General features: G+C 49.3%; 2 protein-coding genes across 4 annotated transcripts in view; one reads left to right on the top strand and one right to left on the bottom strand.

The window, feature by feature from the left end:
• Window positions 1–25833, top strand: part of LOC121464167 (SREBF chaperone) — a 68141-nt gene extending 42308 nt beyond the window's left edge. For 2 of the 3 annotated variants that reach the window (XM_041676791.1, XM_041676792.1), the window contains 21 exons: window positions 1379–1508; window positions 13257–13414; window positions 13995–14215; window positions 14397–14502; window positions 15007–15179; window positions 15517–15643; window positions 17652–17764; window positions 18971–19065; window positions 19458–19619; window positions 19774–19992; window positions 20591–20967; window positions 21324–21512; window positions 21598–21799; window positions 21873–21988; window positions 22069–22582; window positions 22659–22744; window positions 24447–24529; window positions 24623–24789; window positions 24947–25027; window positions 25144–25350; window positions 25428–25833. In XM_041676791.1, coding sequence (XP_041532725.1) covers window positions 1379–1508; window positions 13257–13414; window positions 13995–14215; window positions 14397–14502; window positions 15007–15179; window positions 15517–15643; window positions 17652–17764; window positions 18971–19065; window positions 19458–19619; window positions 19774–19992; window positions 20591–20967; window positions 21324–21512; window positions 21598–21799; window positions 21873–21988; window positions 22069–22582; window positions 22659–22744; window positions 24447–24529; window positions 24623–24789; window positions 24947–25027; window positions 25144–25350; window positions 25428–25673 — 3772 coding nt within the window. In that variant the 3' untranslated portion in view covers window positions 25674–25833. The remainder of the gene's footprint in view (window positions 1–1378; window positions 1509–13256; window positions 13415–13994; window positions 14216–14396; window positions 14503–15006; window positions 15180–15516; window positions 15644–17651; window positions 17765–18970; window positions 19066–19457; window positions 19620–19773; window positions 19993–20590; window positions 20968–21323; window positions 21513–21597; window positions 21800–21872; window positions 21989–22068; window positions 22583–22658; window positions 22745–24446; window positions 24530–24622; window positions 24790–24946; window positions 25028–25143; window positions 25351–25427) is intronic. The other variant, XM_041676793.1, reaches the window with a different exon arrangement.
• Window positions 10502–11038, bottom strand: LOC121464168 (39S ribosomal protein L13, mitochondrial-like). Its single transcript, XM_041676794.1, has one exon. It carries the CDS (start codon window positions 11036–11038, stop codon window positions 10502–10504), a length of 537 nt encoding a protein of 178 aa, XP_041532728.1.
• Window positions 25834–25894: the final 61 nt, after the last annotated feature.

Raw genomic sequence — 25894 nt, 5'->3', positions numbered from 1 at the left:
TTTGTTTTTTTCTAAAGCTGTGGTTAGCAAGGTTACCTCTAGATTTTTTATTTATAAAATTTTCATTTTAATGTATATGTCTGCATGAGTATATGCCACTTGTTTGGGTGCCGGTCTAAGTCAGAAAGTCCTCTGGAGTTGAAGTTACAGATGAATGTGAGCCACCCAAAAGAGTGCTGGGGACTGAACTCAGTTCCTCTGGAAGAGATGAACTCTTACTCTTGAGTCAGCTCTCTGGCCTCCATAGCCTTATTCTCAGTAGCTTCAACTAGAAACAGCCAAGTGTACCTTGACAGTGAAGTAGGCTCGTGTCCTGTAATCTGTTCAATGGAATAGTACATACCTATACCTATGATGTCAGGCTTTTTTTTTCTGGTAGTGCTAGGGGTTGACATAAGGCCTTATACATGCTAGGTAAACACTCTACCACTGACTTACATCCCAGCACCAAAACAAATGAAAACAGTAACTTGAGTTTCTAGTGGGAGAGACTGTAGTTACTGTTTCTGGAAGTCATGGGGTGTTTGTTGACTCAGGGCTGTCTTCTGAGGTTCTGGAAGTGTTCTGTGTCTTGAGATAGGTAGTGATTAGTAACACAGATGCATAAATGAGAACTCAGTGCTCTATACATGAAGTGTGTGCATTATACTCTATGTAAGTTGCTTCTTTTTTGTTCGCTTATTTTCAGGAGAGCATCTCAGTATCTTAGCATAGGAAGGCCTCAGAATTGCCACCCTCTTGCCTCAGCCCTGTTATACAAATTACTTCTGAATATTAAAAAGATTTTAGGCTGGGTGTAGTGCTGGAAGCTTTTAATTCCAGCTAGGTAGGTAGGTAGGTAGGTAAGTAGATAGATAGATAGATAGATAGATAGATAGATAAAAATTTTAAATGAGACTTGAAACATTATACACATCTATTTAACATGGACTGGTATAATCTATATCCTTCATAATTTTTGTGATCTATCCCTTTAATAAAACAGAGCATAAATCTTTAATAAATAAATAAAACAGAGCAGTTGCTCAGTTATCTGAATCAGAATTCCCCTGGATTTGTATTCTCCCCCCTAGTTTTTTTTAATTATCCTGTATCTGTTTGACAATGTTTTAATTTGTTTTTAACATCTTGTCTAAAATATCAGAAAACATTTAGCCAGCCTGTTATATTAGTTGGGTTTCCTTGTAGGCTTTGTGGCTAAAATAAATTTGAAAAATTCTGATCTAGGTGACTTCTGAATTTCAGTAAATGATGTTCTTATATACTTCTAGGAAAGGGACTGCAGTTGGAACTGCAGTGGCTCCTGTGTCGCCACCACCTCACAGCAGACTCTGCCTCTCAGATGTCCTCATTCTTCCCTCCTTTCCCTTCTCCCCAGCTACCCTCTGCTGAAGCTCCCCTTGCCTGGAACGGGACCCGTGGAATTCTCTACTCCTGTGAAGGATTACTCACCCCCGCCTGTGGACTCTGACCACAAACAAGGAGAGCCCAGTGAGCAGCCAGAGTGGGTAGGTGCTCAGCTTGTCACTGAGGAGAGCTCTAGCAGAGAGCTGATTGGTGGAGCCAGACTCTGCAAATGACAGTGAGAGTGGTCAGCTTCAGATTAGTGAATTCATGTACTCGCCTGCTTTACGAAGGCACCAGAAGTATTTAGTTGTGCATGTAATGAGTAACCTTTATTGAAGGAACACATTTAGTGATGCCAAGTGTGAGTGTCCTAGAAGAACTGGGATTTTCAGCTGTCCTATCAGTGGCCAGCTGACCTCGGTCATACCTGGCTTACTCACAGAGCGTGTGCAGGGACCAGATAACATGCCGTCTCCTGATCCTAGGTAGTCAGCAGAACAGCGGAGCATCTCCAGAATATTCTAGCCTCAGAACCCCAACACTGCCTGGTTGTTGCAAAGGCTGACTCATTTTCTGATCAGTTAGGTATTTTTTATCTTCATAATCCAATCAGGTGGTTTAAAAAGTACAGGTTCTACTTATTTTTTAAACAGGAAGGTTGGGACCCAGAAAGTAATTAAGTGCCTCAGTTACTTGATTTCCAAGAGTTAACGTGGGGTTAGAACTCTTTGTTCTCCCAGTCCTAGCCTGTTGGACTGTACTGTTGTCACTTGATGAGGTTTTTTTTAATGTAATTTTTTAATTTAATTTTTATTTTATGTGCATTGGTGTGAGGTTGTCAGATCCCCTGGAACAGGAGTTACAGACAGTTGTGAGCTGCCATGTGGGTGCTGGGAATTGAACCCCAGTCCTCTGGAAGAGCAGTCAGTGCTCTTAACCACTGAGCCATCTCTCCAGCCCCACTTGATGAGTAGTTGAAGAGCTCGCACTTGGACCCCACTCAGTGTGAGCTCTACACTCACTGTGCAAAGCTCATAAGCTTGACCAGCTCATCTGGACATCTTACCTACTGTGTAAGGACATAGGGTGGTGTTGGGCTCGCTGGGCTTTTGAGGAAAAGAAAAGCTTGAAACAGAGCTCTTCTTCTCTACCTCTTTCTAGTTTCTTTCTGGTTAATGCCAGCTAACTAGTTAGGAGTTTGACTCTCCTGTTATTGAACTAGGACACACTGTTAAGAGAGGTGTGTTACAGTTTCTCATTTTGTCCATGAGAAATTTTCTGTGCTCACCAGTACTGTGCCTGTGGTGGTCAGAGGACACATGGTATGAGACCATCTAGTTCTGGGGATTTCCTAGCAGGTTTGGTTCCTAGACACACATCAGGTGGTTTACACTCATCTGTAACTCTAGTTCCGGGAGATTGTATGCTCTCTGGTCTCTGAGGGAACCTTCACACGTAGTGCATGTAAACTCGTGCAGGCACACACACGCATATATATTTGAATTCAGGTGGTGGTGCACTCCTTTAATCCCAGTACCCAGGAGCAGAGGCAGGAGGATCTCTGTGAGTTCGAGGCCAGTATGTCTACAGAGCGAGAGAGCCGGGATACCAGGGCAACACAGAGAAACCCTGTCTCAAAAAAAAAAAAAAAGAAAAGGTTTTTTTTTGTTGTTGTTGTTTTGTTTTGTTTTTTAAGTAAAGAAAGCATTTTGTGTTCTATATCCCAGGTTGGCCATGGTTTATGGTTGTTTCTTGACTAGTAGAATTCAGTGGGCCTGTTTGTACATGATCAGTGTATTTATGGACTTCCCTTAGTACCTTTCACTGGCCTTGGGTGGTGGCAATGAACATCTGTGCAGAGCACTTTAAGGTCTAAACAGTCAGATAATTATTTAGTTTTTCTCTTACAAGCTCTGTCCCTGAGTGATTAAGAGACTTGGGGCTTAGTGCTGTGGCCCAATATTATATAACTCAGTGATGAGTTACCACACAAGGTGACTCAAGTTACACACAAGGTGTGGCTACAGATGATAAAAACAGAAGCCCACAATAGAGTGTAAGAACCATTTCAGTTATAAAGAACAGAAAACCCACTGAGGCCAGCCTGGTCTTGGAGTGAGTTCCAGGACTGGCTTCATTAGCTACTGGGAAACTTGTCTCGAAAAACCAAAAAAACCAAACAACAACAACAAACCCAAAACAGAAACCCAACTCAAAGCAGAATGAGTGAAAAAGAAAGACTACTTTCTCCAAAAAACAAAAAATAAAACAAAACAACAACAACAAAAAAGACGACTTTGCGTAACTCCTAGGCAGAGGCAGAAAGGCCTTATATACTCACTACCTGGCCAGGTTCTCAGGAATTCATCTCTCAGATCTGTCCCCTTGGGACCAGTCTCATCTCCGTCTTTCTAACTGTGGCAGGAAGAGCTTCAGCACTGTGTGTGTGCAGCAGCAAATCTAGAGGATGATCAATTCATTCAGACCCTGTCCCCAGGGCACCTACCTTTGTTGCTCATGTCATCACCCAGCCAAGCGGGACAAATTATGGCTCCTGGAGAAAAAGTTGAAGGCTTGGGCACTGGGACATACACAGCAGCCACCACCCATCCACACCAGAGAGCTACAGCCTTGTCCTCCTCCTCCTGCTCTGCTCTTGCCTTTGTGCTGTCTTTTACAGTTTCTATTGCTGTGAGGAGACACCATAACCATGACAACTCTTAGAAAGAAAACATTTAATAGAGGGTGGTTCATTTACAGTTTCAGAGGTTAAGCTCATTATGATCATGAAAGGGAACTTGGCAGCGTGCAAGCAGATGTGGTGTTGGACCTGAGAGTGCTACATCTTTTTTTTCTTTTTTGGTTTTTTGAGACTGGGTTTTTCTGTAGCTTTGGAGCCTGTCCTGGAACTAGCTCTTTTTAGACCAGGCTGGTCTCGAACTCGCAGAGATCTGCCTGCCTCTGCCTCCTGAGTGCCAGGATTAAAGATGCCACCACTGGGCAAGAGTGCTACATCTTGCAGGTAACAGGAGCAACTGACTATCACACTAAGGGAAGCTTGAGAAAAAGAGACCTCAATGCCCGCTCCCACAGTGACACACTTTATCCAAAGCCTCATCTCCTAATAATGCCACTCCCTGTGTGGGCCATTTTCTGGCAAACTACCACATGGCATAAACCAGAATGCTATGGAGACAGCTCAAGGTGTTATAATTTTAAAAATGGCAGGTGGCAGCCCTATGACCGGTGAGAGAGAGACAAGCCATGCAGACAGTGCTCACAGGGAGAGTTTTATTGAGGGGAAGGAGTGGGGAGAGGAGAAAGGGAAAGCAGAGAGGCCTCGTCGGGGGAGGGAAAAAGAGAGGAAGTGGGCGAGGTTCTGCCTTTTAAAGGGAGGAGTGCAGTGCCCGTGCACAGAGATCACACAGCAGGCTACGGTAACTGGGCATGCACTCGGGGTGGTGCACTCTGCCAGGTCTCCAAGGGGTGGGCCAGGCATGCCTGAATGCCAACATTACACAAGGTCTAATCCTTGAGATCTCACCCTGGTTGTGGAGATAAGATAAAGATTTTTAAAATTTGAAGTATATGTTGAAATGACATGGTGGAGGTAGGACTCTGGAGGAAAGGTCAGTGGTTAAGGGTGCCTATTGTTCTTAAAGTGTACCTGAGTTCTGTTTCAACACCCACATCTAACTCCTGTTCCAGGAAATCCACACCCTCTGGCCTCTGCAGGCACACATATTTTTTTAAAATAAGGTTTGATGTTGCTTAGGATGACCTCAACCTGTGTAGCTAAGGCTGATCTTGAACTCCTAATTCTTTCATCTCAAGTACTGGAATACAGGCATGTTTCACCATACCCAACTTGTCTGCTTCTCAAGTGTCTAGAGACTTCCTTCCACAGAGCACAGGCAGGTAAGAATATGTGCAGTAGAGAACTTGGCAGGCAAGTCCTCAAGAAAGTGATGGAGGTTGAAGAGAACTGGTTACCTCTGGAGTCTTCCTCCCAGATGTATAGCTGTAGTCTACTTAGTAAAACATCAAGCGATCCTAGTTGAGGGACTCCCTATGAAATACCTGATCAGCACTCCACAAAGTTTTCAAGGCCACCACAAACAAGAAAAGTCTGAGAAATTGTCACAAGCTAAGAGAAGCCCTTGGTGGCCTGGCATGGTCCATGTTTTCAGATGTTTCAGTCCAAGTTTATGTGACTGTTGCTTTGGGTTTGAGATGAGGCAGAATGTCATAGTGGAAGCAGAGTGGTGGAGGAGCTTGTTCATATCATGAAAGGAAGCAGAGGAAGGGGCAGAGAGGTGAGAGCGTGTGTGTGTGTGTGTGTATGGAGAGTGTGTGTGTGTGTATGGAGAGTGTGTGGGTGTGTGTGTGTGTATGGAGAGTGTGTGTGTATGTGTATGGAGTGTGTGTGTATGTGTATGGAGTGTGTGTGTGTGTGTGTGTGTATGTGTATGGAGAGTGTGTGGGTGCACTGCACATGCATGTCTGCCTGCCCCCAGAAGAAGGTGTCAGATCTCCCAGAGCTAGAGTTATAGGCGCTTGTGAGCTTCCCAGCATGGGAACTGAACTCTAGTTTTCTAAAAGAGCAGCAAATGCTCATAACCACTAAGCCATCGCTCCAGCCCCTACATAGAGTCTAATCATCCTCACCAGGTCCTTGATCCGAGTTCAGCCCACTCTGTATTAGACTTTGTGTGACCTATGACTTTGTAGGATTGGCAAGGGGCAGTTCCCTCTGGGTAGAGAAAGAGAAAGCCGAAACAGTAGAGACTTTCATTTCCCAGTGCACGGCCTTGGGCAAACGACTTCTGTGCCTTCGTTCCCATGTTCATAAAGCAGGGTGGTAATTCTACCTGTGTTGTCATTGTCATAAGGAATAAATGAGAGAGTGCAAACTTAGTGCAGTGCCTGGCCCACCATTAACATCCAGAAAGTGTTTGTGGCTGTAGATCACAGTACATCAGGTCTGACTAGTGTGAGCAGAAAGGAGAAAAGGAAGATTTGTATGCTTGGACTGCTTGTAAGGTAAACTAGGTGTATATGCCTTGGGCCCACCCTCAGCTCAGTGGTTCTGTCTTCAGGAAGCCTGTCCAAACTGCCTTGCACACGTGGATCCTGCTCTTCTCTGTGCTTACCCTGCTGTGCTTTCGAAGTTGCCTTCAGTGAGATTTACATAAATGCCAGCGTTTTACATATCACAGATGCTTAAGAAAGCGTTTCATGGGGGCAGTAGTCGCACACGTCTTTAATCCAGGCACTCAGGAGGCAGAGACAGACGGATCTCTGTGAGTTCAAGGCCAGCCTGGTCTACAAGAGCTTCAGAGAAACCCTGTCTCCAACAAAACAAAACAGCCGGGCAGTGGTGGCGCACTCCTTTAATCCCAGCACTCGGGAGGCGGAGGCAGGCGGATCTCTGTGAGTTCGAGGCCAGCCTGGTCTACAAGAGCTAGTTCCAGGACAGGCTCCAAAACCACAGAGAAACCCTGTCTCGAAAAAACCAAAAAAAAAACAAAACAAAACAAAACAAAAGGAATGATATGGGCTAGAGAGATGGCTCAGCAATTAAGAGCACTTATTACTCTTATGGAAGGCCCAGGTTTGAATCCTAGAACTCCAGTTCCAGGGGATCAGGTGCCCTCTTCTGACCTCCAAGGGCATTAGGCACATATGTGGTGCACACACCTACATGCAGACAAAACATTCATACACTTAAACACTGGGCTTTTTTAAAAGAATGACATTGAAAATGATGGTAAAGAAATCAGCCTTAATGAACTTGTAGGGGCTAGTAGGCTGAGTTGATACTGCCAGGGTTGCCAAATCCAGTTTTCATAATTCCAGGAAATAATGTTTTCATTCTGGTGCTCTACTAGATTTGACTCACATCTGTTATTTTGATTGGCATACAGAGGAACCTGATTCGGATGGGGTGATTTATTCTTGTTTCCCTAAACAGTAAGACCTGGAGTCTTGGAGAGCCCATAGACCCTCGTCCCTAGCACACAGCCAGTGGTGGTGCTGCTAGAATTTGAATCTAGGTAGTTCTATTTACTTATGAATGAAAAACTAAATTTAAAATAGAAAATGGGTTTTAAAAGAAGTAGAAACCTGAGGACTCCAGCATTTGAATGCCTACCCTAGATCGAGCAGCTTTCTTGGTGCTCTGAGCTTTACTGCGTAGGGAAATGGGAATGCTTTTTCTGTAGTCCTCAGCAGGCCCTTGTACAGACCAATCTGGCAGGTTCCCGGAGGTGTACAGCCTTGTCCCATGCTGGGATTCCAAGGCTAGCATTGTAGAGTTTGTAGTGTCTGCCTAAGCCTGGGCATAGAGAAAATCTAGGTAGAGACCTCCTGCTATAAACAATGGTGGCCAGACATGCCATTGGTTCCCAGGACCCCAACTCTTGTCCCATACACTATGGGGGCTTTTTCTCCCATGTCAAGATTGCATGGCATTATCTGAGCAGGTTGGCTGTAGAGGAGGAAATAAACTTGGGGGTTTAATCTGGATCTGCTCCCTATCAGCTGTGTGACCTTAGACTTTCCCTCAGCTGTCCTGACCTTGGTTCCCTTATCTCCGTATCTTTCACAACACAGCCGTCCAGCAGTCAGCCCAGGGTCAGGCACCTCAGAATTCAGCTCAGGAATCTGCTTCCACACTCACTCACATGGCTGACTGGCTGCAGGTTTCCTGCAAGTCTCTTAGTTGCTTTCTGAGTGTTGGCCAAATGCCCTTTCCAGAATGGCTAACGTGATGTCTTGTTTCACCAGGTGTTAGTACAACAGAGGAGAATTACTACAGTGTTCAATAACCTAAATTCAAAGACACATCACTTTGGCTGGATTCCGTCAGAAGTAAATCAGTAGATCTAGCATTCTCTTAAGGGGGCGGAAGCACAAGGTCATGAGCTCCAGAAGGTGTGGCTTATTGGGGCGCCAGGCCATGTTAGAGGCTATCTACCCCTGTCAGGGGTCTCTGTCTGTTCCGTGAACACTTTTGCATCCACTGTCACACATGTAGGGTACTGTTCTTCATCTGCTTCTTACCTGTTCTCACTTGAACATCAGGTAGGGTTGTTAAGAGAACCATTTCCACCGAATAGGCTCACTGTACAGTAGATGGACCACACCTCATCTTCAGTAACATGTTACTGCCTGCTTTCTCACCAACACTGCATCTTGTTGCTCAGACGATCTCTGGTCTAGAGGCCTGAGGTGTCTGAGAATCCCTGTCCTTAGAACAGCACTTACTTAGTGTCTATAGCAGGAGAATGGAGTCTCTCAGCTCTACCTGCTCAGGATCTGTGAAGTCCCTTTGCTGGCTGCCTTCCCTCCCCGTTTCCTGTATCTTCCAGATGAACTGGTGGTTTCAGGGTCTGCTTCTGGAAGCTTCCAAACCAGTCTAGGGATTGTAGACAGCTGCCACTGTGACAGAATATTGATGTCCAGATAGGGAACCTGAGGTCACGTTAGATGATGACTTGATATAGCTAATGAGTGAGCCAAGGTCTTGTAAGAACTAGAAGAATGTGGAGCACCTTCTTAGAAGGTTCAGATAGAAGTTAGTGGATATGAGTCAAGAACCAGCCAGCTGAGGGGACCCAGGTAAGCTGAAGAATGAGTCTGTGCAGGAGGCCTGTCAACATGGTTTGTCCGCAAAGGCTTCCAGCCAGTGAATGAAAGCACAGGAGCTGTGGGCGACCAGAATTGGGATGTTAAAGGAGACAGTTGTCCAGGGCAAATAGGATAAAACATATTCCTATAGAATATGGTGGAAGGGGTGTTGTAGTAGGTGCTGCGGGCCGCTTCCCGCCGCCCCAGGTCCTGGCTGCCTGGCCAGCTTTACCCAAAATAATTACATGGAAACAGTATTCTTTTAAACACTGCTTGGCCCATTAGTTTTAACCTCTTATTGGCTAGCTCTTACATATTGATCTAACCCATTTCTAATATTCTGTGTAGCACCACGAGCTGGCTTACCAGGAAAGATCTTAACCTGCTTCTGTCTGGAGTGGGAGAATCATGGCGACTGCCTGACTCGGTTTCTTTCTGCCAGCATTCTGTTCTGTCTACTCTGCCTACCTAATTTTCTGTCCTATCAGGCCAAGCAGTTTTCTTTATTAGTAAACCAGTGAAGGCAACAGATAAGATACAAGACCCACCTCCATCAAAGGGGGGGGACACAGTTCTGCACCCTTGTAATACCAGTACTCAGGAGTCTAAGGCAGGAGAATTACAAATCCGAGGCCAGCCAAAGCTACATAGTAAGACCCTCTCCCACAAAACAGATAAATTGAACTACATAGATAGCCATGCTACTACCTTCCCATGAAAAGAATGATGGTGTTACAACAATATACTTCCAAGAAGAAATGTGGATAAACTTGGAGAATGGGGCACTAAAAAAACATCTGAAACCTTACCCAGATGTGAATTGTAGTTAATAGTCCTCTTTTGAAATACTGGCCCAAAACCAGGTAATGGTGGTGGTGGTGGCACATGCCTTTACTTCAGCGCCCAGGAGGCAAAGCGGGAGGACCTCTGAGTTTGAGGACAGCCTGGTCTACAGAGTGAGTTCCAGCAGAGCCTGTGGCAGCCAGTTCCAACCAGGTGCTTGGTGGCAGCTTCAAGGAAGCTCTGTGGGTCAGAGTCCTCCCTACACTAGCATCATAAACAACTTCACAGCCAGCTCAGTAGCACATATGTGTAATCCCAAAACAGAGGCAGGAGGATTGCTACAAGTTCTAGGCCAGCTAGGACTAAGTCTCAGACTCTGCCTCAACCAAAAGTAAACTGAGCTTCATGAACTTTGCTTCTACGTTGTTCCTTTGAGCCCAGGAGACGGCTCAGTGGCCTTCCCTCTGGCCACTTGTCTGCCTGTGCAGTCCCTGAATAAGGCAGGCTTTGGCTTTAAAACAGCTCCCTCTAACCTGCCCTTCTCTCTCTGCCTCTGCCTCTAGTTGCCATTGAACCTCCAGGAAAGTCTCTCCAGAACCTTGCTTTCATTAAGCATCCCCTGCATCTCAGGGACATTTGGCCTTTTCTCTGTCATTAATTTAAAGTCCAGAAGGTTCAACCAGCTTTCCAGGTTGGCTTTTTTTTTTTTTTTAGATAACTAAGAAAGCAATTTTATTAACTATAGTCGATAATCTTCAGGTGGAGCCCACACTCTTGGGAAAGCCTCTATCTCTTCTTGGCTGTACTCATCCAGTCGTTTAGGCACTTTCCGTGGCCGAGGAAGTTCTTCCACTAAATTCTTAAGAATATCTTCTGGAATATCCTCATCTGGAAAAAGATGCAGCCTCTGCATCATTGTTCTTCTGTGCAGGTTTTTGGGCAGCATGCCATAGGTAGCTAATTTCACAATCGCCACTGGATCCTTCAGGTGCAGCTGTGCAGCTGTTACTTGTCTAAATCCACCTGGGTAGCCAGTGTGTGAGGAGTACACTTTCTGCTCCCATTTGTTTCCAGAAAATGCAATGTGTCTTGTGTTTATTATGACAACATGATCGCCACAGTCACTCAGTTGATGGTACACTGGTTTATGTAATCCTTGAAGCCTTTGTGACACTATAGCAGCAAGTTTGCCAGGGGGCTGCATTTTGCCATCTAGGAGATACCACATTCGAGCAAAAGTGGCCCATTGCTGAGGCGCCTTAGAGAAGCTGGACATGCTTCGCGACTTCCTCCAGGTTGGCTTTTGACTTGTCCTGACTACCTTCCAGGATTCTTTTGTGCTGTCCAGGCCTTCCTTCTCTCAGTGTCCCTTATTCCTCAGACATGCTCCCTGCCCCTCTCCTGCCCACCTTCCCATTCTCATAGCTGCTCAGCTGTGCTGACACAGTGCACACTTTAGGAATGTTCCATGGCACCAGGAATTGCACATGTGATTGCTCTCTCATCTGCAGTTTGGGGCTTGGTCCCAGTGATGTCAGCATCAGGCTGCAAGCACTCATTGTCATTCTGCCAGGAGTTTATGGAACTGCTAGCCAGCATGCTCTGGGAGTGAGACAGGCCTGTACTAGGAGGCATGCGCTAGGTTCTAGTAAGAAAAGTACATTTAGTGACAGTCGAGTCTGAGACACTGTGCTACCCTGTTTTGTTAAGAGACTGCCTGAGTAATCCTTGCACTGTCGTAGGGTCAGAACAACATTCCCTGCTGTTTAGTGCTAGTATTTCTGTTAAAACCCCATCTCTGCAGATGGGCAGATGTATGTGTACTTACACACATTCTCGTGTGAGTGAGGTAAGCACACATCTCGGTGCTGCAGGGTGGGTGTTGTTATTTTCTTTCATAGTGAGGAGCCTGGAACTCAGGGAGGTCAGAAGTGCTTCTAACACCATAGAGTTGGAGAGCTGGGATTGAAAACTTGTGTTTGTTTGCTGTTTGTAAGACAGTTTGCATGGGGACCTTGGGGGAGGGTTGAAGAGGGAAGGGCAGAGGTAGGAAGGGGAGCAGAGAAAAATGTAGAGCCCAATAAATTAAAAAAAAAGGTTTGTTGTTAAGTAGTCTGGCAAAGAACTTGCTGTGTAAACCAGGCTAATCCTTAAATTTGGGGCAATCCTCCTGTCTCTGCCTTTCAGTATTAGATTGTATCAGGCATCACCATACCCAGCTAGAAACTTGGTCTTGCTTTTTGTTTTGTTTTGTTTTGTTTTTCAAGACAAGGTTTCACCGTGTGACCCTGGCTGTGCTGGAACTTGTCCTGTAGACCAGGCTGGCCTGGAACTCAGATCTTCCTGCCTCTGCCTCCTGAATGCTGGGATTAAAGACATACACCATCGCTCAGCTAGGCCTTGATCTTTTATTTTTTTTTTTAATTTTTATTTTTTGGTTTTTTTTTTCTTTCTTTTTTTTTGGTTTTTTGAGACAGGGTTTCTCTGTAGCTTTGGTGCCTGTCCTGGAACTAGCTCTTGTAGACCAGGCTGGCCTCGAACTCCCAGAGATCTGCCTGCCTCTGCCTCCCGAGTGCTGGGATTAAAGGCATGCGCCACCACTGCCCGGCTATTTTTTTGTTTTTTCAAGACAGGTTTCTCTGTAGCTTTGGAACCTGTCCTAGCTCTTGTAAACCAGGCTGGCCTCGAACTCACAGAGATCTGCCTCTCACTGCCTCCCGAGTGCTGGGATTAAAGGCGTGCGCCACCACCGCCTGGCTATTTCTTATTTTTTCATGTTTTTATTGAGCTATATATTTTTCTCCACTCTCCTCCCTTCTCTCCTCCCTTTCTGCCCTCTCTCATGGTCCCCATGCTCCCAATTTACTCAGATCTTGTCTTTTTCTACTCATGTAGATCAGATCCATGTATGTCTCTCTTAGGGTTCTTTTTGTTGTCTAGGTTCTCTGGGATTGTGAACTGTAGGCTGGTTTTTCTTTGCTTTGCATCTAAAAGCCACTTATGAGTGAATACATACTATATTTGGCTTTCTGGGTCTGGGTTACCTCACTCAATATGATGTTATGTAGATCCATCCATGTGCCTGCAATAGGGTTTGATCTTTTAAGTACACTACAGAGCAGGCACTGTGGAGCAGCACCTGTGTATCAAAGAGACTGCTGCATGCCTCTGGGAGCTTGTAGTCTGGTGCAGCCAACAGCTGTTCTCTATAAAGGGCTAGACAGTAAATGATTTAGGCTTGGTAGTGTGGCAGTCCAGATAGCTCTGTTGTAATAGAGTGGATATCGCCAAGGACCATTGGGCTGTTTGGGGCATAGCCATTGTTATTCTAGCATGTGACAGAAAATGAACCTGGGCTTTGCTTTGGCTTGTGGGGCCACCATATTTTCCTGATACCTGGTCCATTAGTATGCTTCCCATTGGCGCATGCTCAGTGAACTCCTGTTGAGCATGGTTCCATGCTCATTCTCTGTCCTGTCCTGTTTCTTCTACAGTATGTGGGTGCCCCAGTGGCATACATCCAACAGATATTTGTGAAGTCATCGGTGTCTCCCTGGCACAAAAATCTTCTGGCGGTAGATGTGTTCCGATCACCACTGTCCCGGGCGTTCCAACTGGTGGACGAAATCCGGAACCACGTGCTGAGAGACAGGTATTCCTCCCAGGGACTCCAAACTCCTGAGTACCAAAGGGAGGCATATGCCGCAATCTTGACTACTGCAAGCCAGTCAGCCTTGCAGTTCCCAGGGTCCTTGTGGGCGCTTTGTGGCTGTATCCTCACAACTCACAAAGTAAGCATGAATGGACCTAACTGTAGGGAGCTTACCCATGGCTCCTGCTGTGGGGCTCTGCTAAGATTAGCAAGTCCTACCTGGGGGTCTGGAACATGTCACCACCAGGTTTAGTTAACTAATGGCTTTGATAAGAATCTTGGTGAACTAAAACCCCACTGAAACTGGCAGAGGTGTGTAGTGGCGAGTTTGCATGCTCTTCTGCTAACTTACCGTTCCTGAGGAGATGGACTCCAGGACGCCAGGGCCCTCTGAGGGCGGGACAGACACATGGTCTGGTTGAGCACTTGGAAGCCTTTCCCAGTACCCTAGGCGTCAGGCTCTTCTGTGACCCGGGGGAATAGGGCACAGGAGCCTGGTGGCAGATGGTGCCCCGTAAGTGCAGTGGGTTGGCCCCGTGCTGGCAGAAACAGCAGAGGCTTCCTCTCATCTTCTGCACAGCTCAGGGACCAAGAGCCTGGAGGAAGTTTGCCTTCAGGTGACAGACTTGCTGCCAGGCCTCAGGAAACTCCGGAACCTACTTCCGGAACATGGCTGCCTGCTGTTGTCCCCTGGGAACTTCTGGCAGAATGACTGGGAGCGGTTCCACGCTGACCCTGACATCATCGGGACCATTCATCAGCACGAGCCCAAAACTCTGCAGACATCAGCGACACTCAAAGGTGCCTCAGCGCTCAGGGTCGGGAGAGCCTGTGTGGTCGCTGTGTGTCCTTCAGCAGGTGCTCTAGTGTATTGGGGGCCACCCCGGCTTCTCAGAGTGATGTAGGGAAGGAGTCCTGGATAGCCCTGCCCATCCCCGGGACTGTCATTCCTATGTAAGCACTTGCTGGTTTCTGCCCACAGACTTGCTGTTTGGTGTTCCTGGGAAGTACAGTGGGGTGAGCCTCTACACAAGGAAGAGGATGGTCTCATATACCATCACCCTGGTCTTCCAGCGCTACCATGCCAAGTAAGGTGCTCAGGCTCCCAGCTGCTCTGTGGGACTTAGTTGAGTGGTTGCTTCTTTGACCTATTAACATGGCCCCAAGTCTCCTATAGAAATGTCTATGTTCTTTACACCAAAGAACTATATCTGATCATTTGAATGAGGATGGCCCTCAGGCCTGACTAAGAACAAGGAAACTGAGGCAGCTCTGACAACTTCTGTGGCCTGATGTTTCCTCTGGTTTCTCTCTAAGTCCTGGGCAGGTGCCTCACTCAGCTGACTGATGAGCTCTGTACAGCTGTGTCTTGTCTGAGCTATCACACAGTTCTCCACAGTTGGCAAGGGGACTTGAGGTGCCTCTCACACGCTCTTCTGAAGTTGAGATAAGTCAGGAAAGGAGGTTTGCCAGTTTTACCATCCTTTCAGTGTCTGTGAAGACTAGAGAGATGTTGAGAGAGCAGAGTAGCTTCCTTTCACAAACGGGAAGAGGAGACCTGCTGGGCCCCTCTAGGGACTTTTTGTCTACAGGTTTCTGAGCAGCCTACGCACCCGACTCATGCTCCTGCACCCCAGCCCCAACTGCAGCCTGCGAGCAGAGAACCTGGTCCACGTGCACTTCAAAGAGGAGATCGGCATTGCGGAGCTCATCCCCCTCGTGACCACCTATATTATCCTGTTTGCTTACATCTACTTCTCTACACGTAGGTCTCCAAATGAACTTTTCCGTGACACACACTTCCCTGCGGTTAGAGATGGCTTGGAGCCAAGATGTAGAACATACTTGGTGATCACTAAAACCAGGACTTCATTCCCCGTCAGATTCTCAGGGGTTTCTGAGGAAAAGACACTTTGTGAGTCAGAACTCCCGAAAGGAATGCTATGTTCATGAGACCAGAAGTGTCCATACTTGTCCTTTTCTTCTAGTTAAACAGGAGCCTTCTCTTCCCTGCTTGTCAGCATTCTCCTCAGGAGCTCAGTTAAGGAGGGTTTGCAGGGGCTGGGGAGGTACTGCCCTGATGCACCCTCTCTGCTCTGTAGGCAAGATCGACATGGTCAAGTCCAAGTGGGGCCTCGCCCTGGCAGCTGTGGTTACGGTGCTTAGCTCCCTGCTCATGTCTGTGGGGCTCTGCACTCTCTTCGGCCTGACGCCCACACTCAATGGCGGGTAGGTCTCACAGAGCCAGAGTGAGCCATCAGGTCCCTTGCACATCTGGGCCTGATGATGACCACTGGTGACCATCGGACTGGATGTTTGTTGTCACTCCATGTCTTTACCTTATTATTTTTGACATTGAAGAGGTACACATTCTTCCTCTTTAGCATGTGTGTATGCATATATGGCATATGCGTGTGTTATATGCATGTCTATGTGTGTACATATATATACATATGCATTGTGTGTTTTATGTATAGAACATTTGTGTTTGTATATATATGGTATCTGTGTATATAGATGTTGATCTTTAGATTTTAAACATCCATATGTGCACATTCCTGTTATTTATTTATTTATTTTGGTTTTTCTGGGTTTTGGGACAGGTTTGTGAGTAACAGCCCTGGCTATCCTGGAACTCACTTTGTAGCCCAGGCTGGCCTCAAACTCACATAGATCCACCTGCCTCTACCTCCTGAGTGCTGGAATTAAAGCCATGGGTCACCACCACCCAGTGCTTTTATTTTTTAGACTTATTTTTATTGTTTTTAATATGTTGGGTTGGGGGGTAGGAAAATGTACACATGAGTACAGATGCCCACGGAGGCCAGAAGAAGGCACCGAGCCCCTGGAGCTAGAGTTATTGGGGTGATGAGTTGATAATGTAGGAGCTGGGAACTGAACTCAGTAAGCAAGAGCAATAAGCATGCTTAACTGCTGAATCATCTCCAGCCTCGCACACTGCATTCTTTCTTTTTCTTTAATAATTTATTTACTTTTATGTGCACTGGCATTTTGCCTGCATGTATGTCTGTGTGAAGGTGTCAGATCTTGGAGTTACAGACAGGTGTGAGCTGACACGTAGGTGTTAGGAATTGAACCCAGGTCCTCTGGAAGAAGAGTCAGTACTCTTAACCACTGAGCCATCTCTCCCTTCACACTGCTTTCTAATGGCTTGTGTCCAGGGAGCATGTGAGATACAGAAGCGTATGTGTCTTCATGTGTCTTCACTATTGAAAGCTCCGTGGGTAAGGCGCTTCCCGCCTAGCCTGATTACTTGGGTTCAATCCCTAGAATCTGCATTATAGAAGGAGAGAATTATGTGCATTCATGTCTACATACATATACATGCATAAATGAATATAACGAAAGATTTTCTTTTTAAAGATTTACTTGTGCAGTCAGAGTAAGCCTGGAGTCTGTGCTGTCAGTATATGGGAATATTGTCTGCCTCCTTCTTCACTGAAGTACTTTCCCCATTCCTCTGAAAATCTTCGCCCAAGCCCTTCCCTGCATTTGTCCTTGGTCTGTCAGGCTGGCCCTGCCTGTTGCTACAGACTGACTGACCTGCCCTGACCTTGGCTTCTCAGGCATCTTAGGGGAAAGCCACTCTCTCCCCAGTATTAGATATGAGACCCAAGGCCTAGGACAGGAGTCAGCAGCTGTACAGAAAAGCTGCTTTGTGTCGGTCCTGATTGGTTCCGTGTCCTGGACTGCCTGCTTCCTTTTCTGAGCCACTTTCAGAGCTTCTCCCAATGGGTGAGAGGTTCAGCCAGCGTCAGGATGCCCTGTGGGAGCAATTGCTCTTCTCCAGATACAGCGTGTCAGCAAAGGTTAGGGATTTAGGTCATCCCTTTTGTTTAGGTCAGTATCTTGGGCTGGAGTAACCAGTGTAGGGTCCTAGAAATGGTTGTTCCATCAACCATTGGAGTCTAGTGTGGGAAGGGTTAAGAAAGCTGTGGCCTAGCTGTGGGGACAATGATGTTCTCAAGGGGGCCTCTTCCAGTCCCCCTTCTCCACTGGGTAGAAGAGACAGGCATGGTAGTTGGCCCCTTGGCAAAGCTTTGGAGCCTGCCTCAGAGCTGAAAACCTGTGTTGATAAGCCTCCTGGATGGAGGTGCATTAGAGGGGTTTCTGCCCTGTACTGCAGGGGCCACTTGGCAGCCTCTACTGTAGGCTGGCAGCCCCACAGCCTCCCAGGTAAGAACCAACACCTTCCTGTCTCTTCCTCTGTCCACAGTGAGATTTTCCCGTACCTGGTGGTGGTTATTGGCTTAGAGAATGTGTTGGTGCTCACCAAGTCAGTGGTATCAACCCCAGTGGACCTCGAGGTGAAGCTTCGGATTGCACAAGGTAACACTGGGGTGATGGGCTATTCTTTTATCTTTATGCCCAAGGGTATAAGAAGCCCTCAGAACTCCTTTTAAGGCTGTGGTGATGGCTCAGACAGTAAAGTGCTTGCTGCACAAGCGTGAGGGCCCAAGACCCGTGTACAAAGTCGGACAGAGTGGTACACAATTATAATCCCAACACTGAAAAGACAAGAGACAGGGGGATCCTTAACGCTTGCTGGCCAGCCAGTTTAACCTATTCAACCTTGGGCCAATGAGAGACTCTGTCTCAAAATACAAAGTAGATGGCTCCCGGTGTGACCTCTGATCTCTATATATGCTTGCGTACATTTGCACCCACACAGCCTTACCCCCCCCCCCAAAAAAAAAAATCCCAGCCTTGCTTTGGTCTTCAGGGTACTCTGTAAATTGGCCAGCCTGTTAGCTTATGTCCCAAGGAACCATCTAGTCCTTAGAGTGTACTTGGTTATGTCCCGTGTGTCAGAAAGAGAGCTAGCCAGCCAGTAGCAGCCCTGCACCTACCCCCTAGGGAAGTCTCACTGTAGCCTTGGCTGTCCTGGAACTTGCTATGTATTCCAGACTGGCCTCAGACTCATAGAGGTCCTCCTGCCCCTGCCTCCTGTGTGCGCCACCATACCCTGTGAGAGGGGATTGATCTGAGGCACTTGTCCTGAGCCCACTTCTGTGAGGAACCGCCAGAAACTGGCTGTGCGCTCATTCCACCAGCCTCTGATGAACTTGTGTGCCCTGCTACATACTGTGCTGGCTGTGGGGTTATGAAAGATGAGGCAAAGTCTCTGGGAAGCTCAACACACTGTAAATGCAGAGGCTTGACCATACAGCAGTTATGTAGCATGACCCTGGGGGCAGCGTGAGGAGGTCCCAGTTCATTCCTCTGTTGCTCTGGCGTGTGCAGCGCACAGGACAGCAGGTCAGCAGTGGATGGTTACAGTGGACGGTACCGGGCTTTCTTCCTGGGTTTTCTAACCTCACCACCTGCTTCCCCTTTGTTCTGATGGCCAGAGCATTCTGCTGCAGCCACCTTCCTTTACAGCAACTGCGTGGTGGTAGTGACTCCTAGAGTCTGGCTGCACAGAGGCTGGGCCCCCTTCATGCTTCTGTCCTTCTGAGGACTCCAAGGTCAAGCGTGGCCATGTAAAACAGGTAGGTTCTCACCGACCCTTGCTCTGGCTCCCCCCCCTTGCAGGCTTAAGCAGTGAGAGCTGGTCCATCATGAAGAACATGGCAACTGAACTAGGCATCATCCTCATTGGCTACTTCACCCTTGTGCCCGCCATCCAAGTAAGAGCCCAAGGCTTTACCTCTTGGCAGCCAGCGTGTGTGTGTGTGTGTGTGTGTGTGTGTGTGAGAGAGAGAGAGAGAGAGAGAGAGAGAGAGAGAGGGGGGGGGGGGGAGGGAGAGAGAGAGGCGCATGAGCAGGTCAGAACCTGTGTATGGAGAAGGGCTCTCAGGGAACATATTAGTGGGCTTAACGTTTTCTGGGTTGGATTGGGCACTTATGCCTTTCTCAGGGGACTGGAATTTTCTGGAAAGTACCCTTTCAGTCCACTCTGGAGAAAGGGATGCATGCTCTTTGCTGCCCCCTAGTGAGCTGCTAGCCTAACCTTCCTAGTCTCTGGACCCTTAGCTGAAGACTTTTTTCTTTGTCTTTGCTGTGCCCTGCTGATTCTGAGGGATCCTGCTGTCCAGGCTTGCAGCCATGTAGCCACAATGCCTCTGGTGTGTGCTCATTCCAGGAGTTCTGCCTCTTCGCTGTTGTGGGCCTGGTGTCTGACTTCTTCCTCCAGATGCTGTTTTTCACCACTGTCCTGTCAATCGACATTAGGCGGATGGAGGTAAGAGTGGCAGAGCCTGCCCTACCCACTCTCTTGGCTGGTGCTTGCTCTCTTCAGACAGCTTCTGAGTGAGGGTGTGGCCCCAGGCAGAGGCAGCAGTCCCATGCAGGCAGCCTCTGAACAACTCGGGGCCTGATCTCTGTGCTCTCGACAGCTAGCGGACCTGAACAAGCGCCTGCCCCCTGAATCCTGCCTGCCCTCGGCCAAGCCTGTGGGAAGGCCAGCACGCTATGAGAGACAGCTAGCTGTACGGCCAACCACACCACACACCATCACACTGCAGCCATCTTCCTTCCGAAACCTGCGGCTCCCCAAAAGACTGCGTGTCATCTATTTCCTGGCCCGTACCCGCCTGGCACAGCGCCTCATCATGGTACCCATCACCCCTGTTCTGCCTTGCAGAGGACAGCATTCAGATCCCAGGGGTGGTCCTCCAAAGCCTTGCTTCCTGAGCTATTTGATATGCCTTTCCTACTGGACCAATAATTCCTGGTCTGTCTGTTGGGGAAGTACCTCCAGGGTCAGCAGGGAGGAGATGTCTTTCTAGAGGGACCCAGGTCAGGGATTGTCTAGGGTGAAGCCACTTTGCATGGTCAGTGTTTTCCTGGGTCATGGTTAATCAGCTTCCGTGTAGCATGCAAACAGCAGAGCCTAGTGGGATGTGCTGGCTGCGGGGGTGAGAGCATCTCTCCCAGGCAGCTGAAGGGAGAGGCGGGTAACACTAAAGCCCTCTGGCAGGTTTTCAGGCGGTCGGGCAAGTTCTGTCAAACTAAAGCAGTACAGTGATTTCTAACCAAGGGAGCTAGGCCTCTAGTGGCGATTGTCAGCAGGTGGTAGTGAGAGGACTTGGGGACATAGGAGAAAGTATAGACTGGGAGTCATGTCCTTCCAGTGTGAGAGCCAAGATGGCTGGGGCCTGGGGCTGTCCAGTGCTTACAAGGCCCTGCTGAGCACCTGACACCCCACTACAGGCTGGTACCGTTGTTTGGATTGGCATCCTGGTGTACACAGACCCAGCAGGGCTGCGCACCTACCTCGCTGCCCAGGTGACAGAACAGAGCCCACTGGGTGAGGGTTCCCTGGGCCCCATGCCTGTGCCTAGCGGAGTGCTGCCTGCCAGCCACCCGGACCCTGCCTTCTCCATCTTCCCACCTGACGCTCCTAAACCACCAGAGAACCAGACATTGCCAGGTGAGCTGCCTGAGCATGCCGTTCCAGCAGAGGGTGGCCATGACAACCGAGCCCCAGAGGTAACTTGGGGGCCTGAGGATGAGGAGCTGTGGAGGAAATTGTCCTTCCGCCACTGGCCCACACTCTTCAACTACTACAACATCACACTGGCCAAAAGGTAAGTTGAGCTGTGCCAACTGTCAGCCTTTCTCCCAGTATCCACTCACCATCCCCAGAGCATCTCCTCCACTCGGTGAATCTGAAACAGTTGTAACGATTCTGGGGCAGCAATACGGGAACTGGTGGCGCTGCCAGCAGACACACCTGGAAGAGTGACCCTGAGTCCCTGTTCTCAGGAGTTAAAGATTGCTTGCCCCTCTTCCCTGGGCAGAATGAGATCCATTGATGGTTGCTAGGGTGCCACTGTCTGAAAATCGCAAGATTGGGCTGCCAGAGGTGGTTTGGGGAGGGGCTGCAGGCAGTGAGAAGACTGCATTGGGAGGGCCACAGCAGGGCACCACTGCCTACTCACAGGTACATCAGCCTGCTCCCTGTCATACCTGTCACCCTGCACCTGAATCCACGGGAGGCCCTGGAGGGGCGGCACCCTCAGGATGGTCGCAGTGCCTGGGCCCCACCTGAACCTTTGCCTGCTGGCCTTTGGGAGGCTGGACCCAAGGGACCAGGTGGAACACAAGCCCATGGTGACGTTACCTTATACAAGTAAGGCCCCGGTGAGGCAAGAAGTGGGTCAGGGTGAAGCCAATATTGGGGTGCATCCTGCTCACACTTTTGCTTTTCCGCACAGGGTGGCCGCACTTGGCCTGGCAGCGGGCATCGTCCTCGTGCTGCTGTTGCTCTGCCTCTACCGGGTGCTCTGCCCGCGGAACTATGGGCAGCCCGGTGGTGGTCCGGGCAGGCGGAGGCGTGGAGAGCTGCCCTGCGATGACTATGGCTACGCGCCGCCTGAGACGGAGATCGTGCCGCTGGTGCTGCGAGGGCACCTCATGGTGAGGGGGGTGGTGTCCGCGGGCAGCAGGCTGTCATGGCCTTGGCCTATGCCAACACAGCACCCTCATGCAGGACATCGAGTGTCTGGCTAGCGATGGGATGCTGCTGGTGAGCTGCTGCCTGGCAGGCCAAGTCTGCGTGTGGGACGCACAGACCGGGGACTGCCTCACGCGCATCCCGCGCCCAGGGTAAGCACAGGTTGGCCCTGCCCCTTGCTTGCTCTTGAGGCAATCCACTGCTCATTCTTGTGGCCCCTCACCCTGGGCAGGCCACGCCGGGACAGCTGCGGAGGCGGAGCTTTTGAAGCTCAGGAAAACTGGGAAAGGTTGTCCGATGGCGGCAGAACTTGCTCCGAGGAGCCTGGGGACAGCCCTCTGCTGCGACACCGCCCCCGAGGACCTCCACTGCCTTCCCTCTTCGGGGACCAGCCAGATCTCACTTGCTTAATCGACACCAACTTCTCGGTGCAGCTGCCCCCGGAGCCCACTCAGCCCGAACCTCGGCACCGGGCAGGCTGTGGCCGCTCTAGGGACTCTGGTTATGACTTCAGCCGTCTGGTGCAGCGTGTGTACCAGGAGGAGGGCCTGGCTGCTGTGCACATGTCGGCCCTGCGCCCACCCTCTCCGGGATCCCCGCTGCCCCAGGCTTCTCAAGAAGAGGGGGTTGCACCCGAGAAGGGCTCCCCTCTTCTGGCCTGGGCCACCAGCACAGCCGGCTCTATCTGGAGCTTGGAGCTGCAAGGCAACCTCATCGTGGTTGGGCGGAGCAGCGGCCGGCTGGAGGTGGGCCTAGAGGCTGCTCACATCTAGTTGGGGGGTTCCCACGAGGAGGGGGTGCTCACAGCCTCTGTGCTCGCAGGTGTGGGACGCCATTGAAGGGGTGCTCTGCTGCAGCAGCGAGGAGGTCTCCTCAGGCATCACAGCCCTTGTCTTCCTGGACAGGAGGTGAGAGTGCCCGGCTGCTTATCTCAGCCCGCCTGTCGCGGTCTTGAGGCCTCTTTCCTTCATTTGCTGTGGGATTTGAGCTTTTCAGTCAGTCTCTAATACCTGTGCATCGAGGGTGGTTCAGGTGGTAACCACTTTAGAGATGCGAAGTGTTTGCAGCAGGGCCAGGCACAAGGGAAGCTCCCAGAGTTTTCTTTCTACCCTTCTAAGTCAGCATCTTACTGGATTGTGAATGCTCACCCCTCTGGATATTTCACTCTTACTTTCAGTTGCAGAAAATCTGCAGAATGTTTTTTTTTTTTTTTTGTATTTGAAATAAGGCCTCATTTGGGTACTCTCTTTTTAAAAAATTATTTTTTTTGAACGTGTTCAGGGTGTTTTGTTTTGAAAAAGTTATTTTGCCTGCTCATATGTGTCTGTGCACATGTCTGTCTGATGCCTGGAGTCCAGAAGAGGGTGCCAGGTCCTGGAACTGTAGTTAGATAGTTGTGAGCTGCCCTGTGGATGCTGGGAAACAACCCTGGGTTCTCTGGAAGAGCAGTGTCTCTCCAGCCCTCATTTAGGTACTTCTCAACTGCGCAAACTCACTACATAGCCCAGACCAACCATAAAGCAATCCTCAAAAGCCTTTCAGAGGTTGGGATTATACGCGTGTACTGCATCTGGGCTCAGACCGTCTTTGTTGAGTCTGCATTTGCTAAATGCTTCCCTCCCTCCTCTCCATGCTGCTGTGCCCTCATAGAAGCTCAGGGTGGGGAGGGGTTCTAGTTCCTCAACTTTGCCCCTCAGCTGAGTTTACGAACTCAGTTCACCTGCCTGCTCCAGGAAGTTGGCTCTTCCAAGGGTTCCTGGCTATTAGTGATTCCACTATCTGAACTGGAGTGGGAGCTTGAGGGGGGGGAGAGGAGGGTGGAGGTGGGGGGGGGGTTGGTGTCAGGAACTCTGGCCGTCTCCATTTTGACTGCTGCCACCTCTTCCTGCTATCACTGGGACTTGCACGGACATTTACTGCATTTTACTGGCAGCCTGGCTGACCTTATTCCTCGTGCCTGTTGGAAATCCTTCCTCACTGCTTGTTCTCTCAATTAGCTCTGGAAGAGCTCACGCCTGACCTTTAAAGTTCCTGGTGACCGTTTTCTCTCTCTCTGCCCTTCCTGTGCACCATGGATCCCCAGATGAGCCTGTTTTGATGATCATGGGCAGAAGCTGTAATGTTCACTGACTTCTGCTGGGACAAGATTTCCGAGCCTCACCTGACTTGATTGTAGGAGCCACTGGCACATATGCCTGCCTGTGCCTGCGGGCTGTGTCTAAGAATTGTTGAGAGCAAAAGAAATCTTTTTGTAGTTAAAGGAAAGAAGCAGACTATATACTTAGGTCAGAGCTGATTTATGTCATGGATATTGCAGCCCCCTATGGGGCTCCATGACATGCTCACCCTGAATCCTTCTCCCCTTCCTCAGAATTAACCCAGTTCTCCTGACCTTAAGCTCCAGGTTACGGGGAAACTCATAATTGGTTACATGTGTAGTCCTGGAACTCCCTCTGTAGACCAGGCTGGCCATTGAACTCACAGAGATCCACCTGTCTCTGCCTCCCGAGTGCTGGGATTAAAGGCGTGCGCCACCACCCGGCTCTTGCATCTTTTTTGTAGCACTTTGTGTATTCCTCAAGGCCTTAGTCTCTTGTCTTTCTCTTCTAGGATTGTAGCTGCTCGGCTTAACGGTTCCCTTGATTTCTTTTCCTTGGAGACCCACACATCCCTCAGTCCCCTTCAGTTCAGAGGTCAGTGGGCCTGGGAGCAGCAGCCATTGCACATGGTGGGGGAGTCTGCACAATGCCTTTTCAGAATCTGCTCACTGAGCCTGTCCTCTGTAGGGACCCCAGGGCGAGGCAGTTCTCCTTCCTCATCTGTGTACAGCAGCAGCAACGCAGTGGCCTGTCATCTGACCCACACAGTGCCGTGTGCACACCAAAAACCCATCACAGCCCTGAGAGCTGCTGCCGGGCGCCTGGTGACAGGGAGCCAGGACCATACTCTAAGAGTGTGTATTGTTTATTTCTGGGTACCGGTGAGCTGGAAAGGGGTAGGGAGCAGAAGTGGGCTGGAGGAGTCCTAGAGAAATGATGGAAGGCATTTTCTAGCTGAAACACATAACTTGGAAGGTTCCAGAGACCAGAGCCTACTCATCCCTGTCCTAGGTCTTCCGACTGGAGGATTCGTGTTGCCTTTTTACCCTGCAGGGCCACTCAGGGGCAATCACAACTGTATACATTGACCAGGTGAGGCTGTCATCTGGTGGGGCTGTTGGCCCTTAGAAGCAGTAATGGGATGGGGACAGCCTTGTTGGCAGAGAAACTCTACCCATGATCTAGTTTCCTTGGGCTTCTTTCCCCAGACCATGGTTCTGGCCAGTGGAGGACAAGATGGAGCCATCTGCCTGTGGGATGTACTAACAGGTAGCAGGGTCAGCCATACATTTGCTCACCGTGGAGATGTCACTTCCCTGACCTGTACCACTTCCTGTGTCATTAGTAGTGGCTTGGATGACCTCATCAATATCTGGGACCGCAGCACGGGCATCAAGCTTTACTCCATTCAGCAGGTAAGCATGCGGGGTACAGGGTTGTTGGTGTCTGGAGATGACCTCACACTGAAGACCTCCCCTGGCTTTCCCTCCAGGACCTGGGCTGTGGTGCAAGCTTAGGGGTCATCTCAGACAACCTTCTGGTGACTGGTGGCCAAGGCTGTGTCTCGTTTTGGGACCTAAACTACGGGGACCTGTTACAAACAGTCTACTTGGGCAAGAACAGTGAGGCCCAGCCTGCCCGGCAGATTCTGGTGCTGGATAACGCTGCCATTGTTTGCAACTTTGGCAGTGAGCTCAGCCTAGTGTACGTGCCCTCTGTGCTAGAGAAACTGGACTGAGGGCAGGCCGACTACACAACCCCTTTGCCCCCACCCAAAGTGGGTCACTGGGGGCAGAAACTCTTTGGACCTAGAGTGGAGGCAAGCGCTAGGCATCTTCTTTGCAGCTGACTCTGAAGTATTGTCTCCAGATTGTAATATTAAACTTTTTTAAAAACTACATTTACCAGGGGCCTGATCTTGTGTCTGTCAATCCACTGTATCCCTAGACCCTTAGCCTT

This window comes from Microtus oregoni, unplaced genomic scaffold (assembly GCF_018167655.1).
Source record: "Microtus oregoni isolate MIOR12 unplaced genomic scaffold, Mior012 000028F_ref0000031, whole genome shotgun sequence".
In the NCBI taxonomy this organism is placed as follows: Eukaryota; Metazoa; Chordata; class Mammalia; order Rodentia; family Cricetidae; genus Microtus; species Microtus oregoni.
The sequence above is the reverse complement of the archived record's forward strand: the minus strand, read 5'-3'. Positions and strand labels throughout refer to the sequence as shown.

Excerpts from the sequence above, each read along its gene's own strand:
- LOC121464168 (XM_041676794.1), bottom strand. The coding sequence starts at position 11,038 with ATGTCCAGCTTCTCTAAGGCGCCTCAGCAATGGGCCACTTTTGCTCGA.